At 34.3% G+C, this 12,047-nt stretch overlaps 1 protein-coding gene across 1 annotated transcript; it reads left to right on the top strand.

The window, feature by feature from the left end:
* Positions 1 to 10,211: 10,211 nt before the first annotated feature.
* LOC133317110 (GATA transcription factor 21-like) lies at positions 10,212 to 11,074 on the top strand. Its single transcript, XM_061518935.1, has 2 exons — positions 10,212 to 10,541; positions 10,685 to 11,074. The coding sequence occupies exons 1-2, from the start codon at positions 10,212 to 10,214 to the stop codon at positions 11,033 to 11,035; spliced, it is 681 nt and encodes a 226-aa protein (XP_061374919.1). The 3' UTR covers positions 11,036 to 11,074.
* Positions 11,075 to 12,047: the final 973 nt, after the last annotated feature.

The following is a 12,047-nucleotide window of genomic DNA, read 5'->3' as shown; positions in this document are numbered from 1 at the left end:
AAATAAAAAGAAAAAAAAACAAACTTATACAATTAAAAATACCACGTGGCAATAGCATTAGTTAATAACTTTTATATTACATATAAAAATGTAGATACAGGCAACAAAGGTGGGCACAGTTGGCTAAGGATTTGGTCCATACCTCTCAAGGTCATGGGTTCAAACCCCGCTGGCCGATGTAAGGACTTTGTTGGTGGGTGATATGTAATCCCATCCAGAAATCCTCAAAGAGGTTGGGGTAGGGGTGCTAAACGAGTCAGGGGCCTTACAGGGGCTTTTGGCTCGGCTCGTGAAGGCCTGAGCTTACATGTCTAAAACTGATTGTTGGACCCAAGCTTAGATTTGGTCCATACCTCTCAAGGTCATGGGTTCAAACCCCGCTGGCCGATGTAAGGACTTTGTTGGTGGGTGATATGTAATCCCTTCCAGAAATTCTCAAAGAGGTTGGGGTAGGGGTGCTAAACGAGTCAGGGGTCTTACAGGGGCTTTTGGCTCGGCTCGTGAAGGCTTGAGCTTACATGTTTAAAATTGATTGTTGGACCCAGGCTTGGACTTGTATAAAAGCTCGTTTAATAAAAAGGCCTCAGGCTCCGATTCAAAAGCTCGACCTTAGAGCCTCTCAGGCTTGCCTAATATATTATTTTTTTTATTTTTTATACTACTTGTGATAGTCATCTCTCTCTTCTCAATTCATTTCATCCCATTTTATTAATTAAACAGACTTTTTAAATGATTTTTTTTATATTATGCTATTTGGATATACATTAAATTTATGAATATTTATGGAATTACTAGTGCTGTTGATTGTATATTTTGTTTGGAGAATTTTTTGTTGTCTTATTTTTTTAAACAGGCTAAACAAGACTTTTATTTTTTGTAAATAAGCCAGACCACAAGCTAATATTATATTCATAACAGGTAACAAGCTAAGGCCAGTCTGACACATTTGAACACAGGCTCGGCCCGTTAAGACCAAAGCTCGGCTCGGCTCGGCTCGTTAACACCCCTAGTTGGGGGTCTTCTCTGACCCTAGTAGAATATCGGTGTCTAACCCCACTTAAACTTTTCCTTACAAAAAAAAATTATGTAGATACTTGTGTTTCATCAAATAAGGCTCATTAAAGATGATGCTAAATGTATATTTAACTCTCAATAGATTGCACGCAAATAGAAACAATTATTGGTTCCATTTAGTTCCTTTGCTAGAAAGGAAATAAGAAATGATTGTGACTCCGTAACATTTCTATTATTCGAAAAACTTGAAGAAATTAAAGAGAAAGGTGGAAATGGAGAACTTCATGGGCCCTATATGTGTGACTGGAGAAGCATTTAAGTAGCCCATATCAGCCCATTTTTTGTAAATTAAAAAAAAAAACAGAAATATTTGCGGCCCATCTGCGTTGACAATGAGTTTTGGTTCATTACCACTAATAACACTCGTTAGCTTTATCATTAGCGGTATAAAAATTGATCGAGTTGGATGCCGAAATACTTCCAATTTTTTTTTTTTGATTGGGCTATGAAAAATATAAGCCGAAACCTATGTGACTGTACTTAGTTTTCTCGTATGTAAATTTTATATTTAGTTATCAATAAAGTTCAGTATAGTTAATAGAGCTGGATTCCTTAAACATGTTAATTGAGGTTCGATTCCTGACTATGTGTATGGAAAAGAAAATGTTTTGTTAAAAGAGTTTTACCTACTTAATATAATCTTCTGTCTCGAAAAAATTAATATTCGGCTATTAGCCGAAGGATACTTGGAAAACCAAAAAAAAAAGTTATTAGTATATTTTGTATCTAATTTTCCTTTACAAACATTAAATATACCGGATCTGCTCAACATCTGTGAATATTTATGAAGAGAGAGATAGATTTTTGTTTCTTCTCTCTTTTTTTTGGAAATAAATTCAACATTTTACATGACCAATTCAACAATTTTACATAAATTAAAAAAACCAAAATGATAGTTGTTTTTGTTGTTTATTTTGGTACAAGTGGAAATTAAATACACAACTTAATACTACCTATCCAAACTCCTTACAACTAGATCAAATCTAGTGGCTTCTAAAATGATATTTTTTTCTTTTGATTTACAAAAAAAAAATGATATTTTTAAGTTAAAGAATTTTGACTTCTAATAAAACCATATATTTTTTTTCTTAAAAGTGTTTTTTAGATATTCGTTTTAATATAAAATAGCTCTGACTTTTAAAAAAAGTTCTTCTAAAAAATTAAATTCACAACTTTTTTTTAAACCATCGAAACGGATCTAAAATTTTTTTTTGAAACTTTGCGCAAAAGAAAAATTCAAGAAAATTTTGTTTTTTAAGCCAACCTACTAGCATATCTAATTAAACCCAGGGCATGTCCCCATTAGTGATTCGGTAGTGTATATAATCATTTAGAACTTGGAGTGAAGTAACTCTGTGTACAAAGCACAAACGCGCAGCAAGCTAGCTCTCCGTGTTTTTAAATTACTTTTTTTACATACTAAAACCAGAATATAAATTGTGGATAATCAGTTTTAAGTTTATCGTTTAAGCAATATCTTTAACTAGTAAAACTTAATTATTATGAGCTAAGTTTGTATTGTTCGAGGGGTGTAGTATCTCAATCTAAGAGTGCTTTAGGAGGCAATGATATAGACTAAAACTTTGAGGAAGTTAACAGAAGTGCAGTTGCGGAGAAGACTGCAAAGGGAGATTTTATGTAAGGATATAGTGGCTCTAAAATTTAATAAAGTAACAGACCATAAAAGTGTGAGGTATCATGTCTTTTAATGGGAAAAGAGATATTTATATAGTTAAGAGGATATTCTCTAATGATGGAAGAGAGAAATGAACCATTAGCCAATATCTTACTATTGCAGAGAGGCACTGTGTCACCATATATTGCTTGTATGATATTGAGCTGTGTAGGGGAGTAATGACGGAGCCAAATTTTTCTTTAAAGTGGAGTGAAATTATAATGTAAATTTTTCCTCTCTAAAGTGAGGGCAATGGTAAAACTGTTCTTTTATGACTGAAAGGTTATAGATTCAAATTCAGAAAATAGCCTCTTTGCAATTATGTAAGGGTAAAGTTGTGTACAAGAATTTTCTCTACTCCACACTCGCTAATCGAATTTAACGCATAGTGATTTTCTTTTTTTGATAAAGGGAGGCGAGCATCAGATATAGGACAAAAAAATTAGATATAATATTCATTCCTAAAGATTTATATAAATTTGAAAGGAGATGATTGCCCTGCTCACTCGCAAGAAAGAAGAAAACTTCCTAAAGTGAGGTCTATAAGCTCATCTGTTGTAACATATCTTTGGTACTACTCTAGTATGTACTCCTTTACTAAAAGTAGAAAAGTATGATGAATTTGGAAAAAAAAAATAACCATACAAAGAAATGTAAAATGGTAAAAAAAAATATTATATTTTTTAAACTGAATAAATAATGTACCAAGTCTTCGATACTACTGTAGTATTGTAGATATTTCTCATCTGTAGGGTGTCCTTTATCTGAATCCTTACCGAGTCTCATACGGTCGGCCCATAATAATGGGCCTGAATGGACCGCCCAAAATATTACTATTATTAATAAATTTGAATCCGAATATTTGAATAGCCGACAGAAGAGGGAGGGTCCTTTGGCCACCGATTACAGTGTCATTTAGCCGAATACAATGGTCCATGGCCCCTCAAAATTTAAGACTACTACTTGCATTTAGGACACATTTTGTTTCCTGTTGAGACAAAGGCCTCACCATCAGTAACCGATACCAAATCTTCTTTTGGCATCATGATGCAGGAGTGATTCTTATGACTCATACGTAGCTTCCTTCTTGATCATAAAAACAGTATGGAGATTAGGCCCAGATTTCACCACATTTATGGTAAGTTATCAGGTGAACTAAACATTATCAACAAGCTTTGACCCTAAATGATGTTGAACTTTCTCCTTAATGCTAAGTCCAAAATTCATCGAGGGATTTGAAAAATCATAAATCCTAAACCTTCTTCCTTCCCTATAAATACATTAGTTATGGCGTTGTGGGCTCAAGCTAGCAAAGTGTTTGGCTAAGAGGCGGGTTGATTATTTTGAGCTTGTGTACTTGGTTGATGAAGAATATATCAATGTTGGATTTCACATTTACAGAAAAAATTATTAGAATATTCAAGTGTGATGAGTTCCACATTAATTGTTAATAGACTAAGTGAAGTAAGTGTATATAAGTGGAGGATCCATGGACCTAATGTCTTAAGGTTTTAGATTTGATCGTGATGTTCTGAACTCACTTAATATTGATGTTCACTTAGTCCATGATTGATAATTCCTCTCCGTCACGAGCTCCGTGTGCACGACCCAACAAGTGAATGGTGTCAAAAGTAAGGGTAGCTTTTTGATTCTCGTTACCAATCTATCTCATGGTAATAGGGATAGGACATTGAGACTTTTTTTTTATGTCTATTTTACTTACTTATTTTCAATACCGCTAAATCAAAAATTTAAGAGAAAAAAAATAGAAAAAAAGAAATAGATAAAATAAGGATAATATCTTATTCTTGTATATAATTCATCTTATCCCGTCCGGTTCTGTAAACTTTATCTGTTTGAGGATAAGATCAAATCTTAAATTCATGCAATTATCTTAATTAGGTAAGAGACTTAGACATATTTACATATTTATCTAAAAATTGAAAGCATGTTGCATAGGTTGGCTTCTTTAATTAATTAACCTTCAACCAGTGACTACTTAATCATAGGATACAAAGGTCGCTCTCTGGAGTGCATTTTCAGTATGGCAGTGGCACGAATCATTGGGTGTGATTGTAATATTATAATTATATATTTTGCGAATATATATTATAATTTTAAAGTTATTTTTATTTTCTCTTTTTCCGCTACACATATAAATTGATGTATGATGTTATTATTTGTTAGATATACCTCGGACGGTCGTATATAGATTTTTCCCCTGCTACCTGTGGATCATTTGATTCTGTTATAACAGGTAGCTTGTAATCGTTGCTTGTTCGTCTGTCATATATTTGAATCGGTGATGGTCGGATCTTTGATAAACTTGTCCCGAAAAACCGAAATGAAATGTTCACATACTCATACATTAAGTCGCCTCCATGCACATCTCAACACAGCTTATTGAGCACTGCCTGTCGCTTGTTTTTTATTTTTATTTTTTCCCCTGGGGAGGAGTGAATATAATGTGATCGGGACCAATGCACCCTTGAGAGAGCAGGGGAGGAGAGAGAAGAGAGAAGAGAGGAGAATGAGAGCAAGGAGGAAGAGAGAGAAAGAGACTAGGGAATAAATTTCCCTGGGGAGAGGGTTTGCTATATATGACTTAATATGTTATATAAAATAAAATTTGAAAACCAATTCAATTATAAAACCTTAATGTTTTATATTAATAATTTTATATCTCTCTAATACATTTCATTATACAAGATTCCATTATACAAGAGTCTTTTGAACTCGATACATGAATTTTGCGTAAGTCTATTTTTTGGTCTATCTTATGCTATATAGACTTGTTTTTGATTTATCTTATACTTATTTAATTTTATCACAAATAAGACGGTGAGAATTGAATTCATAATAATTTAATCACTTTAACTTTGATATTATATTTAAAATAAATTTAATCCAAAATCTTAAGAATATATATTATATTAATAATTTTATATTTTCCTAACAAATATTAAGTTGTTAGGTAGTGTTAGGTAGAAGATTTATTTTGGGATTGATGGAAAAGTGTAAGTGGATATTGGAAAATACGACGTTTGGTTCAAGTTTTTGAGAAAAATACTAGGCAAATTGGATAGATGGAGAAATGACTTTTGTGTTGATTTTTGGATGAAATTCACTGTTACAGAATAGCACTTGAGATGTGGTATTTTGAGATAACTAGGAAAGTGAAAAAAGAGGTGCGAAGTTTCTCTCAAACATAGATTTTTTGTAAATTTAAATAAACTTCTCTGTTAATATTTCGGTCAACCAAACAACTTTTTTTATATTTTTCTACCAAACTCATTTTCTATCATTTTTTTAGTAATTATATTTTTTTAGTATTCAAAAAATTTCTCCTCAAGATGCAGTAACATCTACGATTCGGGTAAAAAAATTCCTGGCTTATTGTTCTTAATTTTGACAGAGGGAAAACAATCATGGATCAAAATAAGGGGTACGGTTGATGGCAAAATAGTGTGGCGACTGGGAGGCTGTTTCTGTCACGAGACGTACTGCCTGCTGTGACAGCCTTTTATTTATTTATTTTTGGCAACATTAACGAGTCAAGGTTTCATGCAGATCTGTAGTTCTGTACCCATCTCTTCAGATCTGAAAAATCTCACCCAGCCATCATCATTCATAAGATTAAACAATGTCCATAAATTCTACAAAGCTGATTACTCAAGCCACGATGATGATGATTTAATAGGGATTGTAGTGACCCTACTGCCCTCTTTTCCAATAAAATTTACCGGAATGCCATATGTAGGATTTTTTTTTTTAAAAAAAAAACTAACTAATGGACAAATTCACTACATCTGTCGGTAAGTTTAGTTTGGGCACTTGATTCGTTTTTTGAAGTCATCAAATTCACTGGAGTCAGCAACTTTGAAGGTCAAATTAGGAGATTTGCAACACTGAAATAGATGTTTAGCCAAACTCACTAGGGCTTTCAGCAAGTTTAGTTTCACACATGATATAAAATTTTGATAAGTGTATTGTAAAATTTTAAAAAGTCATAATTTTTTATTTGTTTATTTGAATTAAGTGCTTTTTTTATTCTTTGTAACTTTTTAATATTTACACGCTGACAAATATCCAGAGGGAACTTGATCAAAATATTTTTTCAAAAAATATTTTATTGTGTGCCGTTTGATATATTTTATTTCTATGACAATGTTATTTAATTTTTTTATCTTATTTTCACTTTCCAGCATTAAAAGATAATCTTTCAAGTGCGTAGATCTCCAAAAGTTAAGTGAAATAAAAAAAAATTAATTTGGACGTTCGAGTCAAAAGTTATGTTCTTCTAAAATTTTATAGTAAAATTATCAAAATTTTGTGCCGCGTGTCAAACTAAACTCACTACAAGACCCAATAAGTTTGCCTAAACATACCACGTGTCATGCTCGGCTGATTTGATAACCAAAGTCGCTACACCTAACAGCGAGTTTGGCTGCATGGGAGTGTCGAAGAAAAAAAATCTCCATTTGGCATTCTAACAAATTTTTCTGAAAATACTTACAGTACGTTCAAAGTCCCGCTTTAATAAAAATATTAATAATAAATTAATTAAGTAAGATATTTGGGATATATGTAAACCAAGATTGAGCTATGGGAAGTTCACATCAGGATATCATACAATTGCAGAGTGCTCTAATAATTAATATACTTATAACTATGTAATAAATCAATGAAGCATGCATGACATTATTAATCGGAGATCATAGTGATTCAATTTGAAGCAATCTTGGCTACCAATTAGTAATCGAAGGAGGTTAGGGCGCGAGCAAATTACTGGTGGAGCCAAAGAGGTTAGAATGGACAATAGCCTCCAAGTTCATATAAGCTTTTAATTGTAGCCGCTATCTCTTTTTTTCCAATATAGATAGTATCATCCCCTCCCAAAAATTCATCGAAGCTTTAATTAGTTATGAGCACCATCTAATTTTTTTGGTCATACACTTGCATTTTACCCTTTTACAAAATTATCTACTTCCCCCATTTTAATCACACATAACCGAAGCCAAGAAATTAAAACTGGGAATTCGATTGCATGAATTACATGAAACGAAGGCACGGCTCAGGAGAAAGTTTACTATATATATAGTTTTTGGGTGGAATAAAAATGCATGCACTTGGTGCACGATAAAAATAATAGCGACTTATATATGTTATTCATCAATCGAGAAGATCGTGAATGTAGATCGTATGGTCATAGATAATATGAGATCTGCGCGCGACAATCTTAAAAAAGGATGCTGCAAGGAGTGGCAGATCACCGTGTACTAAGAGGCTCAGGGGCAAATGATGTGCACAATGACAACTAAAAAAATAGAGTTCAAAAAGTGTATACCTAAGAAACTTAAGCTGCTATTTATAGATAGGATTATTTGTAGGTGTGAGAGTTTGAATCATACTATTGAGAGACAAGATGATAGGTTTACTTGGTTATTATTAGGATGTTATACTACAATCACTTTTCTCTTGCAATATCTTTAAACCATTTTTATTACTGTTCTATCAAAATCAAAGGAATAGTTCTCATTTTGATAGAATGATAATGAAAATGGTTATAAGAGATTGTAAGGAAAAAATTGTTGTAAGAATAACTCCCTCCTGAAATATATCATTAGTTTATTAATCAATCTATATATATACCTTATGATAATAATATCTAGTTCTCACCAAAAAAAATAAAAAAATAAAAAATAAAATCTTAGTCATTATTTAATTTATTAATTATTTATACATTTTTACTAATAGTTGAGTCATTATTAACCAAATTTATCTATGTAGAAATTAGTCACACAAAATGGTATATGCACTAAGAAATTGAATGAGTATATTATGTGTGAGATTGAACTATATGGGAGGACTGAAAAACTGGAGATAGGGTTATGTCATACTGAAGGTCGAGTAGTAGCATTCTACACCTCCCTTTTTCTTGTCTCTTCTTAATTTGTTTTGTTTGATAAAAGTCATCACGTGAATGCCTCGCAGACCCCTCTTCTTCTCTTCTTAGCCTTTTCCTCCTTATATAAGAACCCTACCACCGTGTGGTCAGCCCCTTAATGTTGAGATATTCAAGTGTGATGAGTCTCACATTGGCTGGTAATGAGCTAAGTGAAGAGTATATAAGTGAAAGGACCCATGAACCCAATGCCTTAAGGTTTTGGGTTGAGACATGGTGTCGGATCCACTTGCTACGGTTGGTGTAGCCTTAGCTCATTGATAGTGGCCCCCCGTCACGGGCTTCCCCTGGACCCGCTTGACATTGGAGTTTGAGGGAACGAATTTCCCAACAGTGGTATCAAAGCCGGATTGGGCTCGAGCTAGCCTAGTGATTGGCTAGGAGGCGGGGTCGAGTACTTTGCGCTTCGGGTACTCGGTTGAGGGGGAGCACACCAATGGTGGGAGGTGGAGATTGTTGAGATATTCAAGTGTGATGAGTCCCACATTGGTTGGTAATGAGCTAAGTGAAGAGTATATAAGTGAAAGGACCCATGAACCCAATGCCTTAAGGTTTTGGGTTGAGACATGGTGTCGGATCCTCTTGCTACGGTTGGTGTAGCCTTAGCTCATTGGTGGTGACCCCCCGCCACGGGCTTCCCCTGGACCCGCTTGACATTAGAGTTTGAGGGAACGAATTTCCCTGACACTTAATTCTATTTTAGAATCTTGTTATTCTTTTACCCCGTACCCTATCCCACAGCACTGTCTACTGTCCATTTTCGCCAAAACAACACTGTACCCTCTCTCTCTCTCTACGTCCATCCATGACTCCAGTTTTTCCGAACCCACCAGGTCCTTCGATACAAGATCAAAGTCAACTGTTCGTTTCTCCTAATAATGACGAACCAACTTCTCTCTCATACCGTACCTATTTTGACATACTTGATCAAAGGCAAACCAGAGATATCAGAGATTTTAGACATGATCATCAAGAGGCAAGATCTTATTTCCTTTCATATTCTGTTTATTGAGGCTTAGAAAATATATATATATACTCTTGACGCTTTTTCCTTTTTATTTTTAATTGGATTTGTTAACTATACATACAGTAGTAATCCTTGTTTCGAGAGAACAACGTTTGGTGTTCATTATCATTATTTGCACTGCTCTACATATTGAGTATGTGGCTTTAGTTAGTATGACGAAAAGCAAGAATAATATATCATCCCCCCTAGCTCCCCCTAATTAATACGTTTTGATTCTTTGCTTAATTGTATGACAATTCTCACCAGATCAAAAGCAACTAGAAGATTGGCCGTTTTCATATCATAAAAAAAATGTTAAAACCAAAAACCCTTTTCAGTCTGAATCATGCATCTAATATATATATATATATATATATATATATATATATTTTATCTCTTCAATTTAGGATGGGAGGCTTGTATTTCATGGTGGATCTTCAAGCAATATTCACCAAGTGTGCAATTCATCCTCCGTTTCACCTCAGCCAGTTATGGTTTATCCAAACAGTGCACATGGCCATAATTTATCCCTCTACAAAGTAGAGGAAGAAGAAAACAAAAGCGTTTCCGAGTCTACAAAATGGATGTCTTCAAAGATAAGGTTGACGAGAAAAATGATTACCCCGACTAACAGTACTGTAGCCACTAATAACATAGCATTCAATACTACTACTACTACTCCAACATTCCAAAATCATCAAGGGCACGGAAACACCCAAACAAATGCTTCTACTCACAACGGTAACAGCATCATTAGGGTTTGTTCGGATTGTAACACAAGCAGTACCCCACTATGGAGGAGTGGTCCTAAGGGTCCCAAGGTAATTTTCCCTTCCTTCTTTTATTTACCATGAAGCTATTCTTATTGATTACTTTTTATTTGGACATGCACTTTATAATTCTACTTAATTAATGATCAGTAGTCAGTTCTAATTAATGAAAATGAAAAATCTTGGTGGTGCAGTCGCTTTGCAATGCCTGTGGCATTAGACAGAGAAAGGCAAGAAGGGCAATGGCAGAAGCTGCAAACGGTTTTGCCACTAATTCCATGGTTGCATCATCTACAAAAACCAGAGTAGTGCATCACAAGGAAAAGAAATCTCGTACGAAACATTTTGCACAGTACAAGAGTAAGAGCAAGGCAACTTCAACTACTATAGCAGGAACATCTGAGGGAGAAAAGAAGCTTGATTTCAAAGATTTTGCTGTAAGTTTGAGGAATAACTCGGCTTTTCAGCAAGTGTTTCCAAGGGATGAAGTAGCTGAGGCGGCCCTGCTTTTAATGGAATTATCTTGTGGCTTTGTTTATTTTTAATTAGGATACTTCTGCCATAGGAATTCCCCTTTCTTTAATAGTAACTTATTTAGTATTTATATATTTGTTTAGTTTTGAGTTGGGAAATCGAACGGATACATATATCTGCAGCAAAACCAAAATATGGTCTGTTGCATTAGAGCTACTTTACTTTTAAGCCTTAATATAACTTTAGTTCCACGTTTCTAGCTTCATATATAATATGCATGTTAGAGAGATAGAAAGATTTAACCGAAAGTAAATGCCACTGCGCACAGCTGATGTAACTATTCCAATGAATTTAAGCTTTTCATAATAAGTTTATATCTAAACGCCCAAAAAATGTTATTACGAACGGTTATTGGATGATTTGTTTTTTGTTTTTTGTGACATAAACTTGATACATATCTTCTCATTGCAAAATGTATTGATTGAAATCTTCTAAAGACATTTGCAGTGAAAAAAATAAAACAAAATAAAATCCAAAGACTTGTTTAGAAAATCTAGACAGACTCACCTTTTTGAAAGAAAAAAGGTTTTTTTCCAACATCTTCAACCCAAAAGATTATTCTTTTCGGGGGGTCGGAACATGATTTTGGGACATTTGCTTCGAATTTATTTGGCAACTGGGTGGAATTTTGTATACTTGGCCCATGGCAGAAATTATCGGCAGACAAAAGGGAGGCGACTGTAAGTGTGCGAAGCCCGTGAATGTCTTCTAAACCTTGGCCCAGAGCGGTCCGATCAAGCCCGAGTTTATGATGGCTGGGATCGGGTTGGTCCAGCCCAGGATCAAAAGGCCTTCTGGGCTGGTTTAATAAACTGAGCTGAGGCCCATTTGACACACACATTACATCACATCCCAAGTCCCAATGGCATCAAATTCTATACAAATAAATAATGAGAAAAATGTGTATTAGGGGTGTTAAACGAACCAGGGGCCTTTGGCTCGGCTCGTGAAGACCTGAGCTTACATATCTAAAATTGGTTGTTGACACCAGGTTTGAACTTGTATAAAAGCTCGTTTAATAAA

Source organism: Gastrolobium bilobum, unplaced genomic scaffold, assembly GCF_033153095.1.
Source record: "Gastrolobium bilobum isolate Gb01-03AN ecotype WA unplaced genomic scaffold, APGP_CSIRO_Gbil_v1 utg5255, whole genome shotgun sequence".
Taxonomy (NCBI): domain Eukaryota; kingdom Viridiplantae; phylum Streptophyta; class Magnoliopsida; order Fabales; family Fabaceae; genus Gastrolobium; species Gastrolobium bilobum.
Note: the sequence above shows the minus strand (reverse complement) of the source record. Positions and strands in the feature narration are given on the sequence as shown.